The following is a 27,078-nucleotide window of genomic DNA, read 5'->3' as shown; positions in this document are numbered from 1 at the left end:
GTATACAATTATTGAAAATCCAAGCCTTCATCAAATCTTACTTTGTTGTGTCGACTTCAAGAGTGCACTAGTGAGATTATAATTGCATGCTTTTCTAATAGTTATGTGTCTTCACATATCTCATCCCATTTATGAACAATTTAGGACTTTTATTTATCAAGATTCCATGTATACATGCGCAGTGAGAATGAAAAAAATTAGCAATGATTTGTGCATTAAGACATCACAAATTCTGGTCACAAAGGATTTTCTTGTATTTAATAGGTTTTTATAACATTAAAAATATAAATCAAATAATTGTGTAGTTTTGGAATGATTTAAATATTTTTAAGTATTCAAAAATATAATTTATTTTATTTAATCGATTGTTCATGTAGGGAATGCACGTCCGATATCCGGCATTGAACATTCAATATCTGACATCCAAAAAAAATGGAGACCATGTCTGATGTCATATATGGGTATTGGACTGATTTAGTCTTCCAGGTGAAAAAGGATATCAGGGACAGATATCGAACGGTTAAGGTTGAGACGGATATCGGATACTTGATACCGGATATCTATATCCAGATATCGGACTCGGTATCCGGATATCGATATATGGTATTAAGAGGAAAAATCAATAATTATCACGATTTGAGATGATTTAAGTTAACAACGACAAATGTTTTTACTATAATGTTATCTCGTTCAATTTATACAGCTCAAAAATTTTATTTTCTTCCATATGGGATAATAGGATTTGGCGTCTAACACTAAACTCTGAATCCTACTGTCCCATATGGAAGAAAACAGGAATTTTGAGTTGTATATATTAAACGAGGTAGAATTTATATTTAATGAATTAATTATATATTTTTGTTATATTTAATACATATACATTTAGTCGGCTTGTTTATTATATACGACTCACTATTGTTGTTTTCTTTAATATGGGACAATAGGATTTGGAGTTTAATGTTAAACTTCAAATCCTATTATCGCATATATAAGAAAATAAAAAATTTGAGCTGTATATGTTAAACAAGCTACAAAATTAATCAGAAGCTCCACTTTCCTGTTGACCCATGGATTTCCTTTCAAAACTATGACACGATGACAGCGACAATGAATTATGTTTATTTTTACAACCTTTCTAGGTTGGTTATCGAAATCCGATATCCAACTCCGAAATATAGTATCAGGTACAGCATTTGTCCCAATGGCGTAGTCTGATACCGGTATCGGGACGGCCGATCCCTATAGCCATGTGGAAAAACCTAATTTGTTTAGAATGCGACCTATGATTGGTATCAGCCAATCATTGACTATAGTTAAAGATTTTCAATGGCCAATCATTAGTGGTGTTCAATGATTACATCATGCTTTAAAAAACATGTCAAATATATCTGAGCCTATAGAAAAATGTTGGGTTCTAGAGGCCTTGATATTGATGAATAAATAAAAAAATTCGGCAGTGGAAGACTTGAACAAAATCAAACGGCATCATTAAAACTATGAAGGAAGTACCTTTGCACAGATTGCATCCATGATTTCTTGGATCCCGGAGCAAGACAAGTCGAGCTGCTCAAGTGTGTAGCCTCTAGACGTATCCAGGGGATCCTCAGCACGTCGAACCTCCTACTTCTCGTTGACGAGCCCCGTTCAATCTGCATCATCATCGTTACGTCATCTTGATCGCATCGCGGGTGAAGAGGGGGTGTGGGGAGAAGAGAGAAGAAGGGGAAGGCCCCCTGAACAATTCTGTCCTGGGTGAATTTCGTTGAGGGCCTTCCCCTATGTACTAAGTGGGTATTTTTCATAAAACCCCCAACACTTATGTATATCTACTGACGTCCAAAAGACCCTTGGTATGTGACCCTCTAGGCCGATGTATCGGTCTAGTTAATGACTCCAGCGCCCTATAACCTTTATTGGCCTTCCAAATTAATTAACTATATTATCATATAGATTAATTAATGTTGGATCAATTTAACACAATCGATAGGTCGAGTCTCCAACACGTGGGGTGTGAAGCTACACCTCGTGTTCTATAAGATACAAAGGAGTGTGTTTCAATGCACTTCATGGAATCTATTCATCATGGGTTACCATGTATGTATAGTCCCTCATCCACTTGACGCTCCATGGATGACTTAGGGTATGGTCAACTGTCAAACCCTAATCATTCATCTGAGTTAGTACTGATGATGTATTCGAAAAATCATCGGAGAAGTCTTCTCCAATATATCACTACATTGGCCAAGGACTTCATCGCGTCATCTTCCTTGAGCTATTACCTCTTATACCAAGGGTGGATGATCCCATCTTGACCACTCAATTGTCTTCGTAAACTTCTTGATGTACCCGAACTAAGACCACTTAGAATCCCATGAGTAGAAACTTGTTGGCCATAGCCAAAGTACAATCGTCCATCCACAAGACGTCTTTGGTGTCCCAAGTCTAAGGACCACTTACACAACCATGACGTGAATCGACCTGATTGACAGTTCTTTATAATACCATTCAAGGATTCATACGGATCAATTCATTAAACTCTTTCCACTAAAGATCACCCATTATCTATCCTTAGTGTCTGCACACTAATGGCTACGGGACCCGACCATACTCATCATATGAGTGAGGCTAGATAGTGATATTCTATCAGGATACTTTGATGTCCTTCTCGTGTATCCTTTGAATAGGAATATGTATGACACATGCTTAAAGACTAGTGATCCCCATATTACGATCTCATCATAATTCACTAAGTTCGATCATGTGTTCATCACGTGCATTATATGAATACGTTGTCAAACTAGCATTTTACATATTTGATCAAAATTAGCATTTTACAGATTTGAACTGAGAAACTGTGATCCCATTGAATCTGATAGGGATTGCCCTAGGTTTGGCATGCTCTGTATCCATGAAATATATTTGAGTATTAATATTTTTAATAGGATAGGAGTACACATATAAGGAGTCGATATATGATATTTATTGCATGATACCTAATGATCTTACCAAAATCAGCTTGACAGAGAATTTTTCATCTACCAAAATCTAAATATATATATAAGTTATAATTAGTATTTTATTATTATTAAATAAGTTATTAGTATTATATTAATGATTTTTATTGCACTTCTACTGTGTGTTTGGGTGGCCAATAAATATATTAAATAATTTAATATTTATTATATTAAATAATTTTTCATCTACTGATGCACTGTTCATTCTAGTTCGATTGGGGGTCAGGAATGCTTCCCCTACCCTGCAATTTTGTTCTGATCGTGAGAGCTACCATCCTTCTCCTCTGGGCGACCGATTCTCATGGGCAAAATGCCCCTCTCGCCCCAGGCACACTCCACCGCAGAGAAAGAGGTCCCCGGCGACCCCCCCTCCGTCAGCCCTGGTCTATTGACGTGGCTCTAGTCACCGGTGGATAAATTTGCAATTCCGTGGTGACAAACATTGCAGAGGCGGTCGATCCCACCCCGCACAAGTCTCTTCCAGCATGCCAATTCTCCCGGCGGCCACCCCTTATGGGAATCAGCGAATTCCCAGCGTTGACAGTCATACCACCGCGGTGGATCATTCTAGTGATTGTATTGAGTGACAGGCCCTCCCGACGGCCCTCCGACTGACCAATCAAACTTCGCGGATGACCTGATCACGTTGAATCCGCTAGATCAACGGATCTGCCGATCAACCGTAACTCTGCTTGCATTGATCGACTTTGGTTGAGAGAAGGGAAGACCTGCCAGTCAGTCGGGATTCTCAACACTTGATCAAAGACCCAGCGCCACAAAAGGAAGCTCGTTGTCGGTAATTCCGGCTGCGGGCATTGCTAGAATTTTACCGACGTCGGCAAATCCACCATCTATCTAGTCGATTAGACTACAGACAATCGCACATCCCCAGCGGCGTGGCACCAAATTCTTATTGGAGATGACGCCTCGCCGATAGCTGGGTATCTTTTCCAACCAGCCAATGCTCCTCTCGTCACTCGAAATGAACCAAGAATGATCGCACGCCACCGTGCGACCCTGATTTTCTGCCGTCCATTTTCAACCACCGCTTGAGGTCTACCTACGTGTTGTCGACATGACGAACTGCAGCTCGCGACGTCTGACTGAATTGGCCTACACCAGTCCCCGTAAGGGTGCGCCAGGAATTCAGCATTACGCGTGAGCCGGTTCATCTCGGCCCCGATCGCGATCCCTCCTCCTCCGACCTCTACCATCGCTCGGCCATCATCATTGCTCGTCGAGGCACCGTCCACTCTCCGACGCCTCTCCGCCACACCCGCTTTGACTGCCGCTGACTGTCGACGAATTTTGCACCACGAGTTCCACCGACGAGGTACGCTGTCCTCTCCCACTGCTCGTTTACTTATCTCTTGTAGTATAATTTTGATTTGACTCCACCGCGCTCGGGCTAGGTAGGTGAGAGAGGAATAATTGAGAGAAACTATGACACATTTGAGTGTCTTACTGGTATGGACGAGTCCGTCCGTTATGTGCAAGCCCTACTGATTGATTCTGTTTGATCGTAGACATCCTCGTCGCTCCGACGAGGTTCAAGAGGCCACCGTCGCTGTCTCCCGGCAACCTTGTCCAAGCTCGAAGCTCGGTGCCTCCCTTGAGTCGGAGCATGCACGTAGGGGCACTCATTCATCGCATCGTAGTTATATCTACTCGTCTAGGGTTTATGCGTCGGACGATGACCATGTCGACATTCGATACCACCATCTATTATTGGTACCGAGCCATCATACTTGGTGCCGACCAGATGACGTCTCTGACGACGTCCGCCATCATATTAATTTGTGGTTGTGATTAATTTTGTCTCAACCAAATAATGCCTTTGAAAATTTTTATCTCAGTCAAGGGTGTATAGAGATAGAACTAAATCAAGAGTTGCAAGAGAGAAAGAAAAGGTCTAAAGATAATAATACTAGTAATGTATTCTATTATGGTTAAACTCTAGAAATAAATGTAAGAAGACCTATGTATAGATAGATAGGTATAAAATAGTGAGGTAGCTAGAGGAACAAAAAATTCAGGAAATAGAGAAAATAAATTGAAAACGGAAGCAAATTAGCAAGGCACTATAGGTGTTTGTGAAAATTTTGAAATCAGAGTGTTTATTTTGAATTTTCAATTCAAATTTGATTCTTTTAATATAATTCGAACATGAAAATCAGTAGAGCAAGGCAATTACTAGATTAGATAATGAACTTAATATTTAACATTCTCATTTAAATAAAATGCATAAAATCAATTTAAAAATATGTAATTATAAGATGTTGAATACAATGGCTGCAAGAGAACTTAAAATCTTTAATGCAAAATTCTAAGTCGTATCTTAATTAGTTTTTGTATTTATACAAATAATTATAAATACAATTTATGGGAATCCTTCAAATGACCTCATACCATATTTCATCTCTCTATAGACAGTCGCCCTCAGCTCTAGACTGTCATATTTCGATGATCTCCTCCTCCATTGTCATCATCCCGAATCTTTCTTTCAGGGACACGAGGATATGACCCCTGGTATACCAAAAGGATCATAGAATGAGCGACAAACAGAAGAGGATCTTCCTCCATTAAAATTCAAAATCATTTTTTATTACTCTAAGAAAGATGCTTAGGAAATGACAAATTTCAAAATTTTTAGGGAAATTACTAGCTAGGAGCAGAAAAGCTCAATGTAGGATTAATCCTAGGCTTTTCAAGCCATCCAGGCGGCATTTTTCTCCATTTTTGTTAATCGAAATATGGCTCAAAAGTGACGAATACAATGGCCCCAGTCAGAAACGGACGATGTCACCCTAGATTATTTGATCCATGCTCTAGAGGATTCAACAGTTGCAATTAAATCACAGTTATTGACCCTCTTTAATTACGATGATCTTCATCCATGTCAGCATTGCCCCATTAGCCACTTTTGTTAGATAGCGCAATTGTAATCATCCATGTCACCAGCCACTGCCATTAGTTCATCACTAAAAGAGAAAGAAATAGACAATAATAGGCGCGGATAGATCTTTACCATTTAATTCTCTTTAAGATGATCAACTATCAAGATTATAATGAAAGATTTTAAGGAAATCCCTCTTTACAAAAGGTATAGGGCCAGGTTGACCCATAGCCTGTAAGTCAATTTTTTTGTTTCACACTAAAATTACAGGCCATTCTTAGCATTTCTTTATTTGCCTTTGGCATGACCTGCATTTTAGCTGAAACTGCAAAGTTGATCACATATATCCAAAGATACTTGCATAATTTTAATAAAATTTTCTCTGTTTATTTAACCTTTTCTTCCACACAAGCATAATGCCCATGATAGTTTCATACTGTGGTTAGGTACTAACAACCTTCGTTATTTTTACCTAATATGATTCTTCATGAAAGGGAAACGTGTAGTCTATGTCCATGACCATACTATAATTAAATAGTCTCAATTTGAGGTGTGAATGCCCCATTAACAAAGTGGTTATACATTAATGTAGTCCAAATACTATATCTAAGATTATATAGTATGTTATAGTATGTCATTGTATCTAAGATTATATGATCTCTTCATTGCGCAAGTTTATGACTTTACATTTTATTTTATTACTAATCACATATGGTTACTCATATTCTAACTTATAAAAAGTCCCATCACTTCAAACTTCCATTTCCTAGTCCTATTTCTTATTAACAAGTCATATAAAATTAACACTAATACACTGTTAAATCTGTCCAATGTCTTTTATAATCATTTAGACCTTAAAGTATTCAAATATTTTAAAAACCCATCCATCAGGACATGTATCCATATTTTTAACTCATACCTATTTCCATAATGGATATTATATTGATCATATCAAATTAACCCAATAAAAATGTGCTTTTATACTTGAATTTTAGCACTTTATGTAAATTTGCAAGTATATTATTCATCATTTGACATTAACATGAGAAAGTTGTTAGTAAGTTCCTGAGTTCTCTTTTCTATTGTATTGATTTAGTAGAGTTACCCTGCTTCAAGCAGATTTTTATCACATTTTCTTGATATTTTAATTGGAAATCAGGACTTGGTTAACTTAAATACTTATTTCTAGATCCAAATGGGAGAAAAAAATAAATTCCAAGAAACTTCCTGCACCCTAACTGCAAACCGGAACAAGGCTAGACCACACAAAGAGTCTTGACACACAAGAAGTCTATTTTTGGAGCCCACTTGAAGACTTTTTGAGATCTGAATCAGAAGAAGAAGTTGTCACAATAAAAAAATTTCCCAAATCTGAGCAATGAGAAATGTGTGTCAAGACTGGAGAACAGGATATCCTCTCCTTTTAAACCCTCAGAAATGAACAGGATATCCTCTCTACGTATTTCATCTTTGATTTTGGCTCCAAACTTGTTTTTGGCATCCTAGTGTATCAGATTTATTTTTTCCATTATTTTTCCAAAAGATTGAGGAAGACTCCACTTTCTTGAGCACAAAAGTTGAATGGGTAAGCGAAACAAAAAATGTGGGGAGGTGTGACAATCAGTTTTATTACATCACCTATTTTTTATTTGAATTTATCTTGGCATGTCTTTAAGAGCATAGACTGCACTTAAAATTTTCAAAATCCCTAAACTACATCCAGCAAATGATTTTGTAGCTCAAGAAATAATTATGTTAAAATACTGCATGTCACCCTGCACATCCCTATCTACCGCTGCTTGACCTATCCATAGACAGTGGCTGATACAGTCGTTAACCAAAATGACCAGTCATGATCATTAAAGCAGCTGATCTCACAAGTTAACTTCGCAATGCCAACTCAACGCACTCAGCTATACCCAACAGGCCATGAACTGAACTGAACCAAACCAACCCAGCTTGACCTTAGCTCAACCAAACCAAACATGCAACAGTCCTGTCATTCTGTCTCCTCCAGCACTGCCCGGTCGTTCAAATTCGGCTTCTACACCAATATCATGCAGCAGGGTCGTCGATGGGGCGCACCGTCGTGACCTTGATCGGTCAAGATCCTCCTCCAAAATAATACCGATGGGCCGTTCAAAGGAGTCGACGGGGGACCACCGAGATTCTGAACGGTCAAAGATGATCTAAAGACCGAGACCAGGCACTCCCGAGAGAGGGAGACAAGTTGCCACCAGAGGTTGGCGATGGCGCTTGGATCCCCTTTCTACCCTTCCCCTTCCTTTCTTCCTCTTCTTCCCTTCCTCTTCTTCTTCTTCCTGGGGATGAAATCTGCACGTGGAGTAACTGCTAAACAAGAATTCCAGATCTGAACGTGGATGTGCCCCATCATGGCCTTATATAGGGCCATGACGGCCCCATTACTAACATTAAGACAAGGGGCCCAACAAGGGACCCCTTTTTACAACACAAACTAAACAAAGGGGACATTTTTAATGGCTTGAACATGAAACAACGGATAAAACACGACGATATGGACTCGTCACATGAGTACAGTGAACTCGCCGTGATGAACACAAAACATGAATTGGACAAACAAAAATGGAGAATTAATACACGAGCACGTAAGCGGACTTGATTTACACGGTGTATTTAAACCCCGGCATCTTCACAGATGCTTTGGCATGCCGGTCGGCCTGGACACGGACCGGCGGTGATGCTGATGACAGAGAGGGTGGCTCCGAAAACATTTCCTCAGTGTTGTTGGAGTGTGGTCCATCACAACCCAAACTTGATTGGGCAGTGAAATATGAAAACAAATACGATCATAAATAATTATGTGATCTTTTCACGGATCCAATTTACAATTCTTAGTTCCTTGAATGAGTATCTTCAAGAGGTTCAAATGTCCAGCCTCGAGATGAACCAATGAAATCTTCAGTGTATTGGATCTCATCTTCTTTTGTTTAAACTGTTGAGCTCAAAATCTAAGTGGACTTCCTCACCATCCACTTTCTAAAGAAGCAAAACACATAAAAATCAAGAGAAGAAAGATGGAACTCAATAATGAGTAAAATGAGTATTAAAAGAAGGTGCTCATAGATATTATACGGCCATCAAGCCAATCACACTTCTGTGACACGTCTAAGTTCATTGAAATAACATTATTATTATTATGTATATTCATTATTATTCTGGTGTGATTTCTATTGTAAAGTACTTGAATATATGAAATGATATAATAAACTATGATGGGATCATGATACAGTGATCACTGGTATTTAAATCTGTATTATAAATATTCCAACACAAAGGATACTTGCGAATGATATCAAACTATCTAGTCCTACTTATATGATAAGTATGGCTCGTTGTGCCACTACTAGTGTGGAAACATTAAGGACAAAAGGCAGGTGCTCTTTAGAAAAGATTTGAGTAAATATATTTGTGTGAATCCCTAATGGTATTATACCTAAGTGTAAATCAGCTTGACTCATCTCATGGTCGTGTAGTGGTCCAAAGACTCGAGACACCAAAGAGATATTGTGCAGCTATGTTTTGACTATAACTTATGATTCCCTAATCTTATCTCAAATCTAACAAGAAGTACACGAAGGTGATTGAGTAATCAACTTAAGATCATATATCCTTGATATAAGAAGAGGTTCATTTCAAGGAGAAGATACATTAGATCCCTAGCTAGTGTAGTGAAGATATTAGAGAAGATGTTCACAAATGATATTTACTCTGTATTGGTATTAACTAGAGTGGTAGATTGGGGCTTGACAGTTGACTATAGATTAAGTCATTCTAAAGTTTTGCATTAGTAGGACATTGTGCATTTAACCTAACAAACGATGCTAAAGTTTTCATCTATGAGTTCATTAAGTACAATTTATCTTCTAAAGCATGCGGTGTTGTTTGGATCATCTGGAAAATTAACCATTTGATTTGGTTAAAAAAATCCTTGACTAATTAATCAATATAATCTCAAATATTTAATTTAAAAAATCCCAATAAATATTTTAGGGCAGTTAAATTTATAACTAGACAGATACATGTCCCAGAAGAGTCAAACACGTAATATCTATGGATGTCAGAGAATAACCTTAAATTATAAGGGCGTTGAAAAAATTTCAAAATTAATTATAAATAATAATGGCACACATTTTATGTGCACGACTATGAAATAGAATCCTATTGATAATAGATACATTAGAAATAACATATAAATCAACTCCTATCAGCCAAACTAATAACATGCACTTTGTACATGATAATCCATGATTACTCATTTTTTTCAAAGCATAATTACATCTTTTTAATGCATGCTATCACGTTTTTAATGATATTTTTGCAAATTTTATATAATTTCACTCATACACTTATTTTTCAATAAAATAAGAATATTGTGTGCTTAATTATATTTTAAACGGAAGTTTGCTTGATAGTGATTGAATGGAAAAAATTTCATGCAAGAAGGTCTTTTAATATAAAAGATATTATGTATATATATGTGTGTATGTAACTATATTCCAAGTGTTTTTAGGCCTTAAATCAGCATAAAATGCCGCAATAGCAGGGATGACATTCCGGGTCACGTGGCATGCACACCACATGGCGCACCGAGAGAGGATGAGACACGTGCTGGGAAGGAAAATTATATACTAGTTTTGAATGTCATTGTAAATTTTAATTTGCCTGAATTAAATAAATTTTTTGATAAAAATATAAAATTCACTAAAGACGTTTAGTTAGAGTTGATAACATGATGAATGCATGTATATTTCCATATATTTTAGATGTTTTGGTATTATTAATTTAGAATTTATCATGTTATCACTTGAATTAACTAAATATTTATGCACTAGCTATAAATTCTAGTTTTTGCGCATTATGGTTATTTTTGACTAAACTCCTTCACTTCTTTGAAATCAAGTAATTGTAGTACTAATGAGTATTCTATAGTTCACATGTGGAGAAATTCACACTAATGAGAAGATGGTAATTCTTAAAGAGTTGGAGAATTTTTTAGAGTTTAGTGATTCTCCAAGGGGGCTTGAATGTTGTGCGCCTTCAGAAAAAGCCTTCCAAACAAAGAATTTGAAGATCACGAGGGGAAGCTCTTAACCCTTGGAGAAAAAGAGGCAAAAATGGAAAGAAAAAAAATAGAAAATATCCAAAGGGGTATTTTAGTAGTTCTTCAAATGTATAAATACTCTTTTCCTCCCTGAGTTCCCCTTATTCTGGATGTGCTCCAGCAAGTGTCTGTCCAGCAGGACAAGGCACATTTCAGAATCCAGGTTGTTCAACCTGTTTAATGTAGGTTTATTGAAGTTTTCTCTTAATCCCATCTCTTGTTTGCATTGAAAATTTACCAATCTTGGAAAAATATAAGGAACCAGACTTAAGAGAAAGCATTGAGGGCTCAGTAAACTTCTATTCAGATTTTAGGAACCTAGATATACATTTCTCCCATCATTATGCATCCATTTACCCTCAAAATCCATCATTTTCTCACTCTAAACACTCATTTTTCTAGTTTCTGTCACTCGCTAATCAGTTATTCTCCCTATATAATTCATCCATATCCCTAGTTACTCCTATAAATATTTCATAAAAAGCTTCTTCATTTGCACCTTGAAATTCTATCTCAAACTCCTACACTCTCGCTTAATTTTCTCTCTCTATCTCCCATTTTTATCCTTTTCTCTCTCTAGAATTTTTTATTTCTCTCTCTATACCTCCATTTATGTCCCCAGTTCAGCCCCTCAAAATTTCATAAAAATCTCCTTCATTTACACCTTCAAATTTCCTCTCAAACTCTCTCTTCAACATTTCTTCATTTTCTCTCTCTAAAATATTTCCCTATCTCTCTCTAGATCCTCAAGCATTCCCCACTTCGAATCCCAAAAAAATTGTAGTTAACTATCAATTTTTATCCTTTCAAAACTCGGATTTTCCCCATCATAGTTGACGTCGTGTGCTGTCATGTTGTGTTGTGCGGTGCTTGTGCGGCAGGGACTCCCTTCTGCCCGCCGGTCCGCATGCGGGCAGCACACTACCGCAGGCCATATTCGGTCAAGCCCCGTAGGGCTTAGCCTATTTGCCTAAGTCCTAACTTAGCCAAATTGGGCTGAACCTTATTGGGGTGACCCACTAAGGCTAGACCTATACGGGCCACACCAGGCTGCCTGGCCCATCCGGTCCGCCGCCGCAGCCGCACTGCCGGTGTCACTCCACTGTGGCCACCACCACACGCTGCTGCCCCCCCCCCACTGACGCCACTCTACCTCCGCTGCGGCCACTGCTCCGCCACCACCACCACCGGTGATCACCAGAACAAGCAATTCTCTATTTTTAGCATTTAAAAATTATTCAAAAATCAGAAAAATAGGAAAAAATATTTTCTGCGTTTATAAATTCCAAAAAGTTAGGAAAAATCCATAAAATACATATAATCAATTTACAGTGATTTTAACATCTAAACAATTCTCAAAAAATCTCTAACTCTTGTTTTTTATATTTCTAGTGATTTTTGGTGTAAATTAAATTCCAGAAATTTCTAAAAATATTTATTTTTTATTTTTGTTTTTAAGAAAAATTAGGAAACTTAGTGTAAAATATTTTTAGTGTTTTTCTTTGTATTTTGGCTTCAATTTAAATCAAAGGAAATTATATAAACGAACTAAAATCCAGAAAAATCCCTGAGATTGTATTGTTTACGCATTTAAAATCATTTTAAGCTTGAGAAAAATTATGATAATAAATTTCTGCCTTTCTTTGGATCGAACCCTTACTTTCCCTATATTAACTACAGAGTATTTAAGTGGAATTTTTCATAAATATTGTTTGTTAAGTCTGAAACAAAACAACAACATAAAAACCTTAAATTTGGAGGTATCAAGAGTAAGGTCATCTCCACGGGGACTGGCCTTTTAGAGGTGCTAAATAACTGAGTTATAGGGAATGAGAAGTAATGAAGGTACTGAAGATAGTGAATGTAAGATCGTATAAGTCGTTAGTAATTTGGAAATAATATCTAGTAGGTTAGGGAAGTTAAGATAATATCGAATAATGATGAACAGAAATTGTTGAGAAAAAGAGCAAGACACAGAGAAAATATAAGATATTATTTATAGTTTTTTATAGATCTTAAAAATAATAAGAAAGATGTATATTGAGATGAATTAATAGAATGATAGTTGAGGATGAGGTTAGTGTAAGTAATGGAAGAAGTATAGAAGACTAATAAGATATATTGAATAGTAAAGTTCTATGAATAAGGGTTTGGGGGTTACCTATTTAATTATTAGTAAGCTGTATGAGAATATGAGTCGGCTCTAAGGATAATGGTATTCATATTTCAGTTGGATGAGGAACAATATTTTATAGAAATAAGATGTAAGTACTCAGTTAATAAGAATAATTATTGTAATAAGAGGTAAAATGAAGAAAGAAGTAGAGAGATGTTTATATATGCTAAAAGAAATATTTTGATAGATAGGGAGAGAGTGTTTAAGTAGATGTTGATAAGTGAACAAGAGAGATGTTTATATATGCTAAGAATTTAGGATTAAGTTTAAGAAAAATATGGAAAGAAGGAATTATATAATTTATAATATAACTAAGTAGCTAGATAGGAAGAGAGAGAGAGGTTAAGATTAAATGACAAGACTAAGAAGAGTAATAAGAATGGTTATATATGATTAATAATGTGATTATACTGGTAGGCTATGACTTATATAGGTTTAGAAGTTTCTATATAGTTATATACATGTATTTATATTTATATATATTTTATATATTTTTAATAGTAAAAAATCGGGAGTTAGGGGATAGTTCTGACAAACACCTTGAAGGTGATTGACAGAATGCCTTGGAGAGGCCTAAATCCTGGAATGCAATATTACGATTTTTTCTGTTTAGATATATATATGTTTTATAAGGATAAATCAAAATGGACATATAAATTGATGAGAGACCTTGAATGCTCACAAAACACTCGATAAAATGCTTGAACAAAACTGCGGTATCGACTTTTTAAATGACATATAAATTCATATTAAGATCACAGCCCGTCGGCCACGATCAGTAGCATTATTATCAGCCCTACCTAGTGCAGTGCTGAAAGAGATAGTACGATGCAATACCAAATAAAAAAATTTAGGAAGCGTTACTCTATAAAAAAAATTCATAGTATTATAGATAAAAAATAAATGACTTCCCTCTGTGCGAATTGAACTCCATTGGGCATGTGTAGGCCTGTTGTTGGGCCTCTTGGGGCGTATGTTGTGTGCTTAGTAGTAGGCCAGCACTTGGGCTCCTTTTGTTGGTGGTGCCTGAAGGCTGGGGGTCGGCTTGAGTGCTGAGCCCTCGTTGGCTAGTGACTGGCTTGAGTGTCGCCGGCTCCCCCCTTCAGCTGGCCACTTACAAAAACCTTTATTATTTTTTATTTTTTTATTTTTTTCTATATTTCCATATTAATTTCAAAATATTTCCTATATGGAATTAATTAAATGGCTTTCATAAATTAGATAGATTTTTAATGAGGATAAATGGTCATATTGAGTATTTTCAAGAATTAATGCGAGGAGGAAGAATTTATAGTAAAATGAAGATAAAATTAATAAAATGGTGCATATATAAATATAAAATGTGTATAATTTTACTACAAAAATATCCTTTATCAGTGGCACACATCCAGAGCATCAATTGGCAGCTGCCTCTCCAGACCACATGATCCATGTACTTGATCCACTTGATCTGAATCAAAGAAAGGTGGTGATGCTTTTGTTATTTCATGGTGAATCGCGGTGACTTGCCACATGGGTGCATGGGAATGCTCCATGTAAGATTCAATGGCAACGCTTGATTGGTCCATCAGATCTAACAATCCACACTTAATATGCGTTGGGTGCTACACGCCTTGATATGGATGAACATGATGACTCCATGCAGCGGAAGACTCATAATGGAATTGAATGACATCGATAAAACCATGAAACTAATTACCTCAACACGGATCGCATATGTGATTCCTTTGATCCTCGAATGAGTTACGTAGAGATACCCAAGAGTGAAGCCTCTAGAAGTGTTCATGTAGTCCTCGACACACCGGATCTCCTTCGTCTCATTGAGGAGGCCCGTTCAATCTCCATCGTCGACGTTACGTCGTCCCGATCGCATCAGGAATGGAGAGGAAGTGTGGGGAGAAAGGAGAAGAAGGGGAAGGCCCCTAAAAAATTCTGGCCTGGGTAAATTTTGTTCAATATCCTCCCCTATTTATTTAAGTGGGTATTTTTCACAAAAACCCCAAAACTTAAGTATATCTTCTGACGTCCAAAAGACCCTCTAGGCCCATGTATCAATCTAGTTAACAACTCGAGCAGCCCCATGACCTTCATTGACCTTCTAAATTAATTAACTATATCATGATATAGATTGATTAATGTCATATTGATTTAACCCAATCGATAGGTTGCGTCTCCAACATGTGGGGTGCCAAGCTACACATTGTGCTCTAGAAGATACAAAATAGTGTGTATTGACTCACTCATAGAACATGTTCATCATCAGTTACCATGTACGTATGGTCACTCATCCATGTGACGCATCTAGGATGACTTAGGGTATGATCAACTGTCAAATGGTCATCCAAGTTAGTACTGATGCGTTCGTAAATTATCCGAAGAGCTCTTCTCCAATACTTCACTGCCTTTTCCATGGAGTTCATTGCATCATCTTCCATGAGCTGTCATCTATTATACCGAGGATGGGCGATCCCATCTTGACAAATAAATTGTCTTCATGAACATCTTGATGCACCCAAACTAAGACTATTTAAAATCTCGTGGTTAGGGACATGTAGGTCATAGTCAAAGTACAGCTGTCCGTCCACAAGATGTCTTTGGTGTCTCAGGTCTAAGGACCACTTACACAACCATGACATGAATGAATCTGATTGACAGTTTGGTATAATACCATTCAAGGATTCGTATGGATCAATTCATTGAAATCTTTCCACTAAAGATCACTTACTATCTATCCTTAGTGCCTCCACACTAATGGCTACTGGAACAGCCATATTCATCATATGAGTAAGGCTAGATAGGGAAATTCTATCTGTATATTTCAACCTCTTTCAATCCTTTGAATAAGAATATTTAGAACAAATGCTTAAAGACTAGTGATCTCCGTATTTCGATCTCATCATAATTCACTAAATCTGATCTTGTATTTATGGACTTCATTATAAGCATAACACGTGTACCATAATAAATATGTTCATCAATCTATCAGATCTGACAATTACGATTAATTCCATATTTGATGAAGGTGATTTGACAGCCAAAATCACCTCTGATCTTGACCAAACAATCTAACCAATCTTAGGCCTTTTGATGATCAGTTACATGAACAACCAGAAACACATCAGATCAAAGCAGTTACAAAAATAAATACCCATAAATGTTATAATTCTAGTATTCGTACCTTTCTATCCCAAAGGTGGTTTCGAATTAATGTTTTTTTTTTCAGATGCACCTCTTCACCTTCTAAACATCAACCATCTCTGATCTCGTAAAATAGGGCCAAAAGCTAAGTCTTTTTCAGTTTTATTGTGCACTCTTAGCATTGACTAGCCTTGTGAAACTTAGTGCCTTGGAATCATCAAAACCTGTTTCTTCCTTCTTGAAAAAGGGAGTTTTTCACATCATATTATCAAACTTGATTTTTTTGGTTCAACACACTAAAGCCCCAACAAAATATACAGGCTCATGAATGGTCGATCATTGAGGGAAGCATCACTTCATTGAGGTTTAGCGTCAACAATTTTAGAATTAGAGTTTATCCCATATATCTTTGATTTCACTTTGATTTATCATTCCAAAATCCTAATTCTCTTTTTCCACTTTTTATCATCAATTAAAGAGCTTTTAAAGGAGAATTAATAACTCACATTCATCAATTGCTCCAAATCATTTTCATCATGTCGTTCATTCCATTTTTTTGTTTCTTCTTCATTCATCTTCTCACCTCTGAAATTTTAATAAAATTAAAAGCTAATTGCGATTTAATCACCATTCCTCTCTGTGGTTTGACCTCGTTCTAACTCTATACTTGGTTATTTTCTGTCGAAGGTAAAAATATTACTAATTTATTGTAAAAGTTTGATTTGCCCAAACATCAATTTAAACCCCCTAAAATTTGACCAACCATTAACCCTTTGTCTTTTCATCAGTAAAAGCAAAGGAACTTCTACCTACATGCTCCATAAAACATGTTCCAACAAAATTCTATCCCTTCTTATGATGATTTCTAAAGTTACATACAAGAAGAGCATGCTAAAATGGAGCACATGGAAGTGAGAATTGCTAGAAAGGTTTAAGGACACCGGTGATGAGAGAAGATCATAGAAATTGGATTCCACAAAAAGTGTAAAAGGGATAAATGTGGATTCCACATCTAGGAACCAGGTCAAGCTTAGAAATTTACACTTTATTTCTTGTTATATTTCATCAAAAAAATCATCATAATACCATGCATGCAATTTCTGAAAAAATGCACAATTGTTACAATATTTACGAGGCTGAAAAAATAGGAGTGGAAACGTCTCATGAATACAAGAATATGAAGACTCAGTTCGTGGTCTTAAATATTATGTTCCTTCTATTCCATTTCTAATGTTTTCAAAAATGTTAAAGTAAAATTAATAATCATGATGAAGATCCAAACTGTTTTGACCAAATAATAATTAAAATTCATTTTAATGAAGTTATACTGCATATTCCCTCCTATTCTAGTTTAATTTTACAGAATCCTATTTGAACATGTTGGGAACCAGGAGCCCCCTTAATCAAGTGTGAGATATACAAAATGCTTTTCCCCAAAGTCTCTACTTTATTCAGGAGCAGGTGTGAATATTACACCTAAAGCCACATAAGATAAATTTACTCTTAGGGTCTCAGAACCTATTTTTCAATAACTAGAATTAGCAGATGGTTAAACTAGACAACCCTATGAAACTTTGGAGGATGTAGTTTTAGAATTTTAATAGTTTTATTTTCCAGTTGATTTCGTTTTATTTGAAATGAGGATAACCTAGGATTGTAGAAATCCTTCACAATCATATGTCGACCCTTCTCGGCCACAGCTAGGGCATACAAAGATTGTGAAAAATGAATAGTTGAAATAAAATTGGAAAATAAAAATTTGAAATCAACATGTCTAAATTAATAGAAGTATGAAAAATCTTGAAAGATAAAGGTTTAGTTTACTCCCTTGAGGATGTTGATGTTTACTCTATTATCTTCATATCATGATTTACAAGATGAGTTATCCTTTATTTGAAATGATGTTTGTTCTCTTGCATCAAAGATTGATTTGGAACCATTACCATCCATACTTAAATGCACATTTTCAGGAGTAATCATGATAATATCATCTCATCATTTTTTATTCCTTATCTATACACCAGTAATTTAAATTACTTAAGGTGCTTAGGGGCTATAAATCTGAAATGAATTGGTCCACGTGTTTATAAAACTTTTATTGACCAAAAAGCTGAATCTACTTGAGAGCGCCTAATGAATTGAATTCTATCATGCAAGTAGTAGTTATGAAAGGGATTAAATGGTTATAAGCTCAATTTATTTATTCAATTTGTGAAAGCGCTTGGGTGAGTATTGAACATGTCCTCGACAAGAGAATAGGAATAACTAGGACAATAAATGATAAAGAAGAATAGGATCAAACTGGAATGCCCACTGGTTAGAGAATATGCATTTAATATATGAAACTTAATGTAGTAACTAAGAAATCATTATCCCATGTCATTTCTTGGTTAGATTTTGGAAAAATTAGTGGCTGAAGACTATTTATACTTTCAAGATAGATATTCAGGGTATAATCAAATAGATATGAACCCTTATGATCAAGAAAACACTACTTTTATTGTTCTAGTTGAAACATTTGTACCTAGGATAATGCCGTTTGGATGGTGTAATGCTCCAATGACAATTCAACTATGCATGACTGCCTTTACTCATAATGATTAGGATATTGTCTGTAAACTTTTGTGGGTTAATTATCTATTTTTTCAAAAATAAATTTCTACATTCTTGGATAATCTGGAAATTCTTTTAAGTATATTAGTGGAGAAAAGTCACATTTTCTGGTCCAAGAGGAGGTAGTTTTCTAGTACCTATTCAGTACCCGTGGGTTATAAAGTGAGCAAGGCAAAGATGGAAGTGATGTAGAACCTTCCACTTCCCACCAAAACTAGAGATCAATAAAGACGTTTTGCAGGGACTGATAGGTGTAGTGTGGACAGAAAGAGACAGCATATTTTAGACAAAAGATGGAGAGAGGACTAGAAAGCATATTTTAGACCAGCAGATATAAGGCCAGCAAAGGAGATAGAGTCTGAGTGAGAAAGACAGATGCATAGAAAGAGGGAGAGAGATATATATAGATCTATCTATATATATTGAGAGAGAGAGAGAGAGATGGATAGAGAGATGGATAGAGAGAGGGAGAGAGACAAAGAGATAGATAGAGAGAGAAGGGGAAAGACAGAGAGAATTGGATAGAGAGTGGGAGAGAGAAAGAGATAAATAGAGAGAGGGAGAGAGACAGAGAGAGAGAGAGAGGTAGAGAGAGGGAGAGAGGGAGAGAGACAGAGAGGTATAGAGAGAGGGAGAGAGACAGCGAGGAGGGAGAGGCAGTGAGAGAGAGAGAGGGAGAGACAAAGAGATAGGGAAAGAATTAGGGAGGTGGATAGAGAGAGAGACAGCGAGAGAGGGGGGATAGAGAGAGGGAGATACGTTGAGAGAGGGATAGAGACAAAGAGATAGATAGAGAGATAGGGAGATGGATAGAGAGAGGGGGAGAGAGATACATAGAGGGTGAGAGACAGATGGATTGATAGATGGATAAAGAGAAAGGGAGAGACAGAGAGAAGCTAGAGTGGGGGAAAGATGGATGGAGAGAGAGACACAAACATAGATAGAGAGGGAGAGAGGGAGACAGAAAGATATGGAGAAAGAGAGAGACGAGAGAAAGGGAGAGAGGGAAAGAAAGAGAAATTATATATCTCAATATATTTGGAGAGAAAGTGAGAGAAAGAAAGAGAGAGACAGAGACAAAGAAAGAGAGAGGGAGAAATATAGATATATGGAGAGAGAGAGAGAGAGAGGAGACAAAGAGAGACATAGAGAGAGCGGGAGAGAGATTATAATCTCTACATATTTGGAGATCGAGAGAGAGATAGATAAATAGAGGGAGAGAAGGAGAGACAAAGAGAGAAATAGAGATATATGGAGAGAGAGAGAGAGAGACAAAGAGAGACACAGAGAAAGAGAGAGATTATATCTCTACATATTTGGAGAGAGAGAGAAAGAGAGAGACTATATAGCTACATATTTGTAGAGAGAGAGAGATAGGGGGTGAGAAAGAGAGAGAGAGAGAGAGAGAGAGAGAGAGAGAGAGAGAGAGAGAGAGAGAGAGAGAGAGAGAGAGAGAGAGAGAGAGAGAGAGAGAGAGACAGAGACAGAGAGAGAGAGAGAGAGAGAGAGAGAGAGAGAGAGAGAGAGAGAGAGAGAGAGAGAGAGAGAGAGAGAGAGAGAGAGAGAGAGAGAGAGAGAGAGAGAGAGAGAGAGAGAGAGAGAGAGAGAGAGAGAGAGAGAGAGAGAGAGAGAGAGAGAGAGAGAGAGAGAGAGAGAGAGAGAGAGAGAGAGAGAGAGAGAGAGAGAGAGAGAGAGAGAGAGAGAGAGAGAGAGAGAGAGAGACAGACAGACAGACAGACAGACACAGAGAGAGAGAGAGAGAGAGACAGACAGACAGACAGACACAGAGAGAGAGAGAGAGAGAGAGAGAGAGAGAGAGAGAGAGAGAAATTTCAACTAGAAACATTCTTTAAACAGAAAGAGATAAGAACAACATCCAGTTACAGATGTCAACACTGAAGAGCTTCAAAACACACTACTTAAACCCCGCCCCCCCCCCCCCCTTCCCCCCTCCCCACCCCGAACCCACCACAGCCCACACCATCAAACAACTGCGAAGTCGCGACCCGTCCATCTTCTTCCTCCTCCTCCTCCTCCCACTCCACAGCCACAGTCCAAGAACCAGCCATGGCGCCCGCTGCCGGCGGCGTCTTCTCCGCCAACCCCCTCTCTCTCAGCGTCCCCGAGCCAGAGTTCGAGTCATGGCTCCGAGAAACCGGCTTCCTCGAGCTGCTCGACGAACGCGCTTCCAAGCCCAATTCCAAGCTGCCCTTCTGCTCCAATTCCTCCTCTTCCCCTTCTCCCGACGTGGGTTCTTCCTCCTTCTCCCCAAAATCTCCCTCCTTGATCTCCATCTTCCCCACCCTCGTCTCGATCTTGACCGTTAATCCCTTCGCCAAGCTGAATTCGGATGATTTCTCCACCGCCACTCCTCCCTGGACCGTCGGATTCTTGACTTCCAGCCAGGGTTCTTCTTATTCTTGGCCTGGGGGGCCTTCCATCGCGAGGATGAGAGTCCAGGAGAATGTCAAGCGTTATGCGAGGAATTACGCCTCCTTGTGTTTGATCATCCTTGCGTGCACCCTGTGAGGAGCTGTTTTTGTCGTTTGATTCGCGTTGTTCTTTCGAATTATGAGCTGATTGTGCGGGTTTTTCTTCAGGTATAAGATGCCCATGGCTTTGCTTGGCTTGATTTTGAGCTTGGCTATGTGGGAGGTTCTCTGGTTTGGAATTGGATTTTGGGATCCTGAGGAGAAGTATCCTGGAGTTCGATTTGCTTTTATTCGTGTTGCACAGATTGGTAAGATTGGATGATTCCCTTGATTTTTTTCCTCCATTTAAATCATCTATTGTTCTTGAAGTGGGGGTTTGAGATGTTTTGATTAAATGTTTTGATAGAACGCGCAATTTTACATCGTCGAAATATTACTTCTATTTATCGATTAAACTCGATGTAATGAGAAAGGGTAGGATCATATGCCTTTGCACAAAATTCGTTGAATGAATAATCTGAGATAATGGAATAATGATTCTCGTCGTCAGCCATGGATGGCAACGAGGCATTGACCATCAGTTGTTGGAATATGAACATGATGGCAGTGATGATGATGAAATCTTCTTCGTTATCGTCTTGGTTACTCTGGAAAATCTCTTCTTCTGCGGATGGATGATGAATTCATCATGGGTTCCTTGTTCATGATTGTAATTCATGTTTGAAATTTTTTTTTTCATTGTCCTCGTCGATAGATGGATGAAGGAACGACGATGGCCATGATGATGATGAATGTGATATCAATAAATGGATAACGATGATGAATTGACAATGCCCTCCTCCACTCATCATCTTCATCACTGATGCCGAAGCCGACCTATGATTAATATCTTTTTATTCGGTTGAGAGATTTAACATACAGACCAAATGATTTGCTGAGCCGCCTCATTCTATCACTTCCAAATGTTTATCTGTAATTATGGATGAAGAAAATCTATGATTTAGCTCTGGTGCGAGATTGCACTTTGCATTGTTCCTCATGATCAGTTTATTTGCGCTTTATTTGGAATGAGTTGTATCATTTTTTTTTAAAATAAATATTCTCAGAAATCGGGCGAATGATCCTCAGAAAATTTATCTACGGTTAGAGTTGGAGAATAATGACAAACTCATCATCGCTTTTAGTACACTTTTTCATAATCATCATCATCCATTAATGACAATTGGATGCCGGCAAGGAGGATTTAGTCATCAACAATGGGACAATGACGATGATGATAATGATTGCGATTAATATGTCATCATCATCGTCTTCATTAACACCTGAAAATCTCCCGCTATAATCGGATTATGACGAATTTGTCATTGTTTTTAACGCTCGTCATCCGCAGATGGATGACAATGAGGATTTACCATCATTCGCGCCATGGCCATCTTGCCCAACCCTACCTGAAATCAATCTCCTGTTCTTGAGGTGGGAGATTTTAGATAAGGATCACAATGATTTGTCAAACCATCCCTTTTATCACTTTGAAATATTCATTCAGTCTTTCTGGATAAAGAAACGATATGAATTCGGTTTCGAGCCTAGGACTAAAAAATTAAAATTTGGGCAAGATCGAACTTAAAGAGAAATACATGCATAGTGGAAATGGTGAAAACACCCCAAAATTGTATAATGAGAAAACTGCCCAAAATGTGATGGGATTCTTATTACATGTTCCTTCATTTGTTGTTAACTTATTTTTTATGTTATTATATTCTCGGGGGTATCCTTTTCCCAGCTGTTCCTATAAATGATTTTAAAATCTCTGTTATCCGATTTCTCTTGGAAATGGTAGAGAAACAGTGTTCTCTTTGGAAGAAAACACGGATATAATAATATATATTTCCCCTCATTGGTAATTAATTTTCCATTGAATAATTAATTCCTCAGGACCATTTTTTGTTTTTGAATTGTCTCAGCGACCGCCGCTGTTCTCTACTTCTGCCATCTTCAGGTTGCCATCTTCTGTGCCATCAGCATCAGCTACGCTGGTACATATTTAATTAATCTACTTTAAATAAATATTTTATATTTTCCTCGTTTCTGATTGGCTGTTTAATCGCAGTCATGATCCTCCACGCGTCTCTCAGGAAATTAAGCTCCTCGTCAAAGCCGTTGACCGGGACCGGTAGACAAAAATCTAGTCAACGCATGTCTTAGCTCTAAAGTTTTGGGAAAATATCACGCTTGTCTGTATAGTTCGGCTTCCACATGCATCGATTTTGTCTAACTGGGTAAAAAAGAGTCCCATTTCTGGATAATTGTCTGATAATTATCCTCTGCGTCTAACTTCAGAATAGAAATTACTTAATTTTCTCTGCCCTGATTGGTTATCGTCTTCTTTTGAGAGATATCTAGAGAGAGAATGGAAGAGGGTAGGAGAAGAGAGAGTAGTGTGGGCAAAAGTCAGTCATCCGTTCCGTTCCGTTCCTTACCGTCATCAGTCATCTGTCCTGACCTCAGAACTGTAACCCAACGAAAGAAGTCGACCAGGGTCGTCTTTTCCGTCTGATTTCGTCATCCAGGGTCGAGAATTTACTATTGGTTTCTTATTGTCCCCATGTTTGTTATGTCATCCTTCCGGCCCCGTCTGTTCTACTCCGTCATCCGTTGTCCGTCCTCAAACAGAAGTGGAATTTAGGAAATAGAGAGAAAAAAGTCAGTTGAATTTCGAGAGAGACAGTAAGAGGGAAGGAGAAAGAGAGAGAGACTGAAGGAAAGAGAGACAGTGTGAGAAGAAAAAAGTACAGAGGGAGAGAGAGAGAGAGAGAGACTGAGAGAGGAAGGGAAAGAGAGAGAGTGAGAGAGAGGAAGGGAAAGCGAGGGAGTGAGAGAGAGTAAGAGGGAGAGACAGTGAGAGAAAGAGAGAAATAGAAAGAGGCTGAGAGAGGAGGGAAAGAGAGAGAGTGAGAGAGTAAAAGGGAAATTGAGACAGATGAGAGGGAGAGAGAGAAATAGAGAAAGATGTGAGAGGAGATAGGGAGAGAGACTGAGGAAGTAGAGAGTCTGACAGAGAGAGAGAGGAAGTAGAAAGGTGAGAGAGGGAGAGAGAGATAGAGAGACAGACTAACAGAAGTAGAGAGAGGCTGAGACAGAGAGAGAGAGAGAGGATATAGAGAGATGAGAGAGGGAAGTAGAGAGACTGAGAGGGAAATAGAGACAGCTAAGAGGGAGGGAAAGAGAGAGGCAGAGAGAGAGGAAATAGAGAGGGGAGAGAGAGAGAGAGGAAAGTAGAGAGACTCCGAGAGAGAGAGAGACAGAGGGAAGTAAAGATACAGAGAGGGAGACAGAGGGAAGTAGAGAGACTGAGAGAGAGAGAGAGACAGACGGAAGTAGAGAGACTGAGAGAAAGAGAGAGAGACAGAGGGAAGTAGAGAAACTGAGAGAGAGACAGAGGGAAGTAGAGAGACTGAGAGAGAGAGAGAGAGAGAGGGAAGTAAGAGACTGAGAGGAGAGGGAGAGAGACAGCAAAAAACAGAAGAGAAATAGGGAGAAACTGGAAGAGGGAGAAGAGAGAGAAGGAGGCAGAGATAAATAGACCGACTGAGAGAGAGAGAGGGAGAGAGAGAGAGAGAGAGAGAAGGTGCATTTAGAATGAAGAGAAGTGAAGTAAACCTGCCAACTGCTAAACTGTTGGCGGTTTATCTCAGAATGGTCCGCGTTTCTCTCTCTTCCGAAACCCCACTCTCTCTCCTCTTCCCCGCCCACAGTAATCGCCTTTCTCTCTCTCTCTCTTCGGCGTCCAATTCTCTCTCCTCTTCTCACCTACTCTCTCCCTCTCTCTCTTCATTTAACAATCTCTACATCACCGCTGTCTTTGTACGGCTTCGGCCGGAGCATTCAATCCCCACACCATCTCTCTCTTTCTCTCTCTAACCCCGTTCCACTCTCTCTCCTCTTTCTCTCTCTTCTCTTTCTGCACTGACGCGCGGGAGTCATGTGAGATATGCTTCCCACACGGCACCCCCTCGTCAAACAACCCCCAAGATAGAGAAAGAAGAGATAGAAAGAGAAAGAAGAGATAGAGAGAGAAAGAGGGGTCCGTTGGCGTGCCAGCTGGCCACAGAGGCGGGCCCCACAGATCGGACCAATGGGCCGCGGCAGAGACCGGTTGCCTGTCTGGGCCTGGTCTTATCGACAGCGGCCCGCGATGTTGACTTTTTCGCACGCGCCACACGTGTCAACGCCTGGGCTTTGACCTACGCCGGTAGGGGCCCACCCCGGAAGAAAACGGTCGGCGGTTGAGCTGTTTCGAGGAAACTTCCCAATACCGTACTTTGAGACTGACGGAGGAGATCCGTCCAACGATCGAATCGACGGCTCAGATTCGCCCTTTTGGGGATATCAAAATTTACTAGCAAAACGACGTCTCCGGGAAAAGTCCATGGTCGTGATGTGACCCGAGGAGAGATAGATAGATACGTATAGATAGTTTGGTGGATAGATCTTTGGATTGGCAGAAAATAATATTGATAGGTAATATATATAGAAAGATAGAAGTATAGATGGATGGATGCATAAATAGTTTTGATGGACAGAAAAATCCATATATAAATGGATAGATGGAAAGAAAGATGGATAAATAGATTGATAATAGACAGATAGAAAGATAGATAGTAAATCTTATCTTGAAAGTGGTGCCAATGGTGACGGATTAAACGTTGTAAAATAAAGATAGATAGACAGATAGATAGAGGGAAATACAGAGATAGATATTCCGTGGATAGGTTGATAAGTTGATAGATAAATAGATAGATATATAGATAGATAGATAGTAGGCAGATAGGTAGATAGATTACTATTTAGACTTAGCGGGTCAAAAACGGGGGTCCAAAGTCATCAGGTTAAATAAAATAAGTATATTCTTACAAATAGTATAATAACGAGTATCAGAAAACTGTCTCTTTTTTATGCTTGCCATTATCAGCAGTAAAATATTCACACTTACCACGAGGAATTCAGTATTTTCTATTTTTTTTAATATTTTCTCGAAGCAGACATCCGCTACACCGATGAACGTTTTAAACGCCAATATCCGACGTGGCGCAGACAAAAATACGTGTTGCTCAGCCGTCGGTCAGATTGCGCGCGTGCGCTGACAGATGGATAAGAGCTTTCCACGTGGAGGAAAACGTTTGGGTCGGAGTGCCACGTAGGAGCCTTATATTGACACGTGCTAGCTGTCGGGCAGCACCAAAATGGAAATTTTGAAAATTCGAACCGCGACGGTTCGAAGGGCGGCGGGAAAGGCGCCTTTTTCTGTTGAAGGCCAGCTATCAGCGCGTAACGGCCGAAGATTTATCCCGGTTTTACCCCGGTGTTTTTTTACCGCGGGTTCTCGTCACCGCGCCAGCTGGAGCCAAGAGAGCGGGCCCCACATTCCGGTCTCAGGCGGTTACGCGAAAGCGACCGGTCACCGCTGGTCAGCCCGGCCCGCGTCAGGATTGGTCAGGCGGTTAATTCGGTGAGCGGTAGGTGGAACCCAGAGAGGGGCATCACCGCAATAAAAAGTCTCCCCGGCCCTTTCCACAACGAAACCCCCCGCCAGTTTTAAAAAATCCGAGCGTCCTACGCGCGCCGCGTGGCAGTTTACAGCTGTACACTCCATCCGGTCAGCCCAC

At 38.7% G+C, this 27,078-nt stretch overlaps 1 protein-coding gene across 1 annotated transcript; it reads left to right on the top strand.

Moving 5' to 3' along the window:
- The first annotated feature begins 20,934 nt into the window (after positions 1-20,934).
- PRA1.H (prenylated RAB acceptor 1.H) lies at positions 20,935-23,780 on the top strand. The gene is made up of 4 exons (XM_078582421.1): positions 20,935-21,505; positions 21,581-21,720; positions 23,377-23,448; positions 23,523-23,780. Exons 1-4 carry the CDS (start codon positions 21,048-21,050, stop codon positions 23,615-23,617), a joined length of 765 nt encoding a protein of 254 aa, XP_078438547.1. The 5' UTR covers positions 20,935-21,047; the 3' UTR covers positions 23,618-23,780.
- Positions 23,781-27,078: the final 3,298 nt, after the last annotated feature.

This window comes from Wolffia australiana, chromosome 10 (assembly GCF_029677425.1).
Source record: "Wolffia australiana isolate 7733 chromosome 10, ASM2967742v1".
In the NCBI taxonomy this organism is placed as follows: domain Eukaryota; kingdom Viridiplantae; phylum Streptophyta; class Magnoliopsida; order Alismatales; family Araceae; genus Wolffia; species Wolffia australiana.
The sequence above is the reverse complement of the archived record's forward strand: the minus strand, read 5'-3'. Positions and strand labels throughout refer to the sequence as shown.